At 36.8% G+C, this 5,790-nt stretch overlaps 1 protein-coding gene across 1 annotated transcript in view; it reads right to left on the bottom strand.

Annotated features, from left to right (window-relative positions):
* Positions 1-3,015: 3,015 nt before the first annotated feature.
* TRMT112 (tRNA methyltransferase activator subunit 11-2) overlaps positions 3,016-5,790 on the bottom strand; it is a 6,879-nt gene continuing 4,104 nt past the window's right edge. The window contains exons 3-4 of the mRNA XM_072421504.1: positions 3,292-3,384; positions 3,016-3,197 (exon numbers count right to left, since the gene is read on the bottom strand). Coding sequence (XP_072277605.1) covers positions 3,096-3,197; positions 3,292-3,384 — 195 coding nt within the window. The 3' untranslated portion in view covers positions 3,016-3,095. The remainder of the gene's footprint in view (positions 3,198-3,291; positions 3,385-5,790) is intronic.

Below are 5,790 nucleotides of genomic sequence, written 5' to 3' on the forward strand. Positions count from 1 at the left end.
TTCTGTATCTCTAAATGTACTGCTCAGTTTGATATGTAATTTAATGTTCAATTGTTGCTTGTCAAAAACATCAGTATATCCTGAGCTTGTGGGTACCTGAAGGTTTTTTTTATGTAAATGTGTTTGGTCCAGCCAAATTTAACCCTCCTTATTCCCCCTTGTAAAAAAAAAAAAAAGTACAGCGTCAAGCTTAGCATATACAGTGAAAAGAGAAATTTCAGCCCTTCTTTCCCCATTCCACCCCCTTTTTTATTATCCTGTATACACATTATGTGGTAATAATTCTACAGTCTTCTGTCTGTCCAATGACATCACAACTCCTCTTCTTGCATAATGACATATGAGCACCACCCAGGCTCGCTCTACTGTGAAACTTTTACCAGTGGGTCCTTAACAGTCTGGGCTCACAAGTAGTAAGCTGAATAAGGTTGGTAGTCAGTTAACCTTGGTGGGTCAAACAGGGCTCACAGGAAGAAGTTTCCATCATTTAACCTGGAACACTGGTGACAGCTAGTAGAAAAATGTATTCCTGCATGGGGGATGCCTTGAATTACCCTTTGTAGTTCTAGTGCTTCTTATGTTTTTTGTAAACTTTAATTCTGCTTGACATAAAAATCCAATGTATCTACATTTTTTATCTACTACCAGTTTACCACTGTGGTAACCTGTGTTGGGTTAACCATTTTGAATTTCCCATATTTGTGTTCGGGTCACAGATGATGAATATAATACACCTAGGATTGCTTTTGATTATGTAAAATCCAGTAATACTGATTTTGTCCACTAGGTGTCCCTGTAATAGCCACTATTGTCCGTTGTAATCACCATTAGAGACATCTAGAAACCATTCGTCTACCCCTTTCTGAGCTGGTGTTGTGCCACACATACATTGCTTTTTATGTCCTAAACAAATTTGTTTCAAGCTAATACCTTGATGTTTCCCTATGAGCAAAGCACTACAAAACAAGCTATGGGGGAAGAAAAGGTGTTGTTATTGACAGATACTAGTGCAATAAAATAAATCAGACTGATACCTTAAAACTGTACAGAGATCTTAAGTCAGTGCTTAAGGTTTCAAACAATGAAGGTATTTCAAATACTATTTGCTATTGATATAATCATGGATCAGGGATGATAGTTTTACACTGGGTGTCACATATAATTAAAATGAGCCTGCAGCCACTATAAAGCCGGCAATACCAAGAGCATTACATGATATTGAATTCTCTACAGCAATTTGCCACCTGAGTTTTGTTTACCAGTTTAAAGTGGTAAATGGTGGAAAACACAGAATTCAAAAGTCCGTTCGATCTGGTTGTTTAAAACTAGGACAGGATCAAAAAATGGGTGGCAGAAAGTTCAAGTACATGTTTCTTTTTAATCCTAGGCTGGTATCAAAAAATCAGTAAAGTATTTGGTGTTCAGGTACCACACATACGTGGTATGCTTTTAAACCCCCCCTCTTAATTCACATGGTACCTTACAAACAAAACTGGGAAAACAGTAGAGGACATGTTTGCCATACTGTAAGCTTCCATTGTAAGGTCACCATCTTACTTCTGAGATCCAGGGACTCCAGATCTCATCAGAACAGAGGTATCCACATCACCTATGCACAATGGGTTGAATATCCCTTGCCCACAAGTAAGCACAAGGTACATATTACCTTACACCGGTTTTTATTGCTGTCCTGAAATCATTGTCTAGCTGTATTTTTTCAGACCTGAAATACGCATGGTGCAAGTGTTTAAATTCCTTGGTCTGAAAGCATTACATTTAAATCTTGGGGATGGCTCAGGTGAGGTCAATGGCAAACTCCTTAAATATTTCATGTTCTTTAAATATGGGTAATATGTCCTTTCAATTTCTTAGATCTACTTAATGATTGGAGAAGAACAAGGGTCAGAGCATTGCACTGTCCTTTCAATTTTAGTTCTAAGTGAAAGTATTATGTTAATTAGGCTTTCAGCACCAAGCACCCCTTTTGCCAAATTGTTATTTCAAGTCCAGTGCACATAATTGATTTCCTACAGCTTGACTGAAGCATGTTGATTTTTACAGTGTGTGAATTGTAGAGACAAGATTTATGTATATTTTATACTCTTTATTGGTCGTTTTATTCCATATTTTGGATATCAACAGCTGTCTGCATTGGAATCTATCATTTCTAAGTATATATTTCCACAGTACTTGGATTTTTCAGGCAACAGATTGGAAAATTGATCAGGAAAAGCATACTTTATGCATAGCTTAAGGCATTTTAAATGTTAATTGGTCTATTTTTAAGACCACTTTGAACAGTTCTACTGAATATAATATAAAAGTAGTTCAGGTTGTAAAACTCATTAACTGTAGTTAGAAATATATTTCTTGTTGTATAAGATTCTATTTATTTCACCATTTGTAAACTTCAACATGTACGTAATGGATACAAAGTGGTTGGTCTAGGCATTGCACTTTGCATTTTTTCCATAAGCCTTGGTGATATCAGCTGCAGATATTTAGCCAAATATTTGTCCTGAAATATCTTGTGTGGTTTAAATAGCAATATAGGATTGGAGGACAGAATTGTATTTTGCCGAGAAAAGGTATTATTTTATCTGTATGCTGAACTGTAGCTTAGCCTTTGTTTTGATTTCCAGCATTGTCCTGTCTCTTCACCTTTAAGCCAGCAGAAGAAACCTGTTTCAGTAGTTCTAACTTTGTAATGATGGGACATGGATTTGTTTTTGTTTTCCTGTTTAGTAGATTTCATCTGTGTAATTCTCATCTCTATGCCTCTGTATTCACATGGCAGATTGACTTGTCTAGCCCTGACTAGTGGGCAACTCTGTATATAAAATATTGTGCATATGTAATATACCTTATTGCTTAAAAATGTATATTATATACAGACCACTGTATACGGCTTCAAAGGTCTGCACTGCAATAAACATCAGGGATATTTCCTTGTGTGTTCATTATTATTTAATACCCCTTTCTGATCCCGCTAGTCTCATTCCTTAAGAAACCATGGGCAGTAAACAGAATATTTATTCAGCAGAATTAAAACTTGGTAGGAGAAATATTTACAAAGCAGGATATAGAACAGTTTGTTAGGATTCCTCCTCATTAATTAGCATGTTGGGGATTCCTCTTGTGATAGGAAATTCTGTGCCTGATTCTGGACACTTCAGTGCACCTTCAATGATTTCAACCTAGCAAGAAACAAACAAGAAATTAAAAATGTGAAAATGGAAAAACTTTATAAATTCAATTATCAATCATGTACATCATTTTTTTCTACCCTACCTCCAGTAGCACGTGATGAACCTTTTTTAGGAACTCTTCATCATTTTCATATCCAGATAGAAGCTCTCGAGGTAGTCCAGACCCATGTCCAAGCTATGCAAGAGAAAATAAAAACATTCTTCAATACCCTGACACTAGATAGAATTACCTCAAGCTGAACTCCAGGATCATGATAGCTTTAAACCAGTAGTTCCCCATTCCCATAAGAAGTCAAACCACTTTACAAATTAAAAAATAATGGTTTACTCTTTATTTATCCTCTTCATTCTAATGGCATTATCAGGCATGATTGAAACTTATTAAACAGCTTTTTCTCTATAGGATTCCATACATGTGGTACATCTCCATAAAGGAATGCATACATGTGGCAGAAGAGGCATTTCCAAAAATGGCTAAATACATGAGCAAAAAGTATTTAAAAATCAATGTATGATGGTTAAAGATAAATAATGAGTTTTGAGATGATAGCACACACACACAATGTTCACACACTGGACAACAGATGCTGGCGGGCATCTGTGGAGCCTGGGAATCAGATGCATCACTGAAGGACGCTGCTGGAACCAGGTAGGACATGGTAAACTCCCTGGGAATTCCACCCTGAGTGTGGCTTAGGGTTACCGCTTTTGGTATGGAAAGTACACCCCGAGCCACACTCGGTAATACCGCCAGGAAGGTAACGCTCTCCATTGCTGGAGAGGATAAACTTTCATAAGTGAAACTGGGTGATCCAGCAAACCTGGAATAGTCATTTGCTAGCAAATTTTTTGAATGCTGGACCAGATCCATTCCAGGTTTGCTGGATCACCCAGCTTCACTGATGTGAAAGTGTATCCTCTCCAAATCCTCTCTAAATTGGCATTACCTGTGATGAATAAGGGGCAGGTGAGTGTATATAAAAAAAAGCAGGTACATTTATTGTATTGCAGAAGGAAAATCACCTGCAACAAAGGACCTGCCTGGTTGCAATTTTTTGTTTTTAACATTTAGATCTGTTTATCTGGTTTGTGTATTTCTCAAATTGTTGCAATATCACCAACACAATTGGGTCATCTGTGTTGACCTTAAAATGGTATGCTTCCTTCTTGGTCAGCAACACGGATACACCAAGTATCCCTGTTATCTGTGCATGTGGGGCAGCAGAGCTCTTGAGAGGCTTTGAGAGGAAAGGAATTGGCCTCCCAAGATCTGCCCTAAAACCAGGTGATCCAAACATTCTACCTGAGCCACTTGTTGATAGAAAGAATATTATATTCCCGCCTGTGCACATGAAACTGGGTCTGATGAAGCAGTTCGTTAAAGCTTTGCCAACTGAAGTAGACTGTTTCAAGTACCTCATTTTGGCATTTCCTAGCCTGTCATTTGAAAAAATAAAGGTCAGTGTGTTTGATGGTCCAGATTCGGCAGTTCATCAAAGATGAACATTTCATCAAGACAATGTCAAAAGTCAAAGGAATGCTTGGTTATCATTCAAAGCCATTGTCAAGGACTTTCTTGGAAACGAGCAAATAATTACACAAAAGTTGTTGAGAAACTCCTGGAGAGCTACAAAATGCTTGGTTGCAATATGAGCATCAAGATGCATTTTCTGCTTAGCCATCTTTCCAACTTCCCGGAAAACCTTGGTGCAGTCAGTGAAGGTATCAAGGTAGATGGGATGTACATATGATGGCTGACTATTGTTGGAGCAACAGGCAGGATTGTCCTAACACTGAACACTCCAGAAAAAACCTTTAAGCGTAAATTTTAAGCGTACCTTAACCGCTTACCAGAAAAATTTTCAAATGTTTTACTGTAAAAAAAATGTCAGAGTAACAATAAATCCTTTGTGAGAACAAAAGAAATTTAAATAAACAGTGCATTCATGTTATTTCATTATTTTTTCATTGAATGTACAATTTGTATGTTTTTTAACAAAAATGGAGGGTTCCCTGTATCGTAAAGACTGGATGTGATAGCAAAAAACTTGGGTCATTTCTGGATTCACCAACCAAAAATTAGTAAAAAAAAAAACAAATGTAAGATCTAACTCAACAGAAAATGCGTTCACCAGTGTAATAAATTAATTGTTCACGCTTTATTTCAATAAATGATTCCTTAGCACCACCTGCTGGTCAAAAAGGAAAATGCAAAAAATATTGAAAAATAATTAATTCATACACGGGGGCAGAAGGTGGGTGGCGGACCCTGTGTTGTGATCCAACTTTTCAGTAACCACCAAAAACACAGCTAAGCAGTTACTTAAAAGTGCCAGGCTCTGCATCTGGGTAAAAGGGGCTGAAATGTACATTGTATTTTTATTGCTTATATACACACACAAACAGGTAATTCTTTTTTTAACCCCCCTGGCATTTTTATACTGTCCGTATTTCCATGCCAAAAAGCGTTACGTTGTTTTGCATGAAAATTTAATTTACATTGGCTTATAATTCTTAGGCTTAACTCACTGAAATATGTCCAACTTTTAATAAATGTAATATTAAACTTTAAATAAAAAAA

Source organism: Pyxicephalus adspersus, chromosome 9 (genome assembly GCF_032062135.1).
Source record: "Pyxicephalus adspersus chromosome 9, UCB_Pads_2.0, whole genome shotgun sequence".
NCBI classification, from domain to species: domain Eukaryota; kingdom Metazoa; phylum Chordata; class Amphibia; order Anura; family Pyxicephalidae; genus Pyxicephalus; species Pyxicephalus adspersus.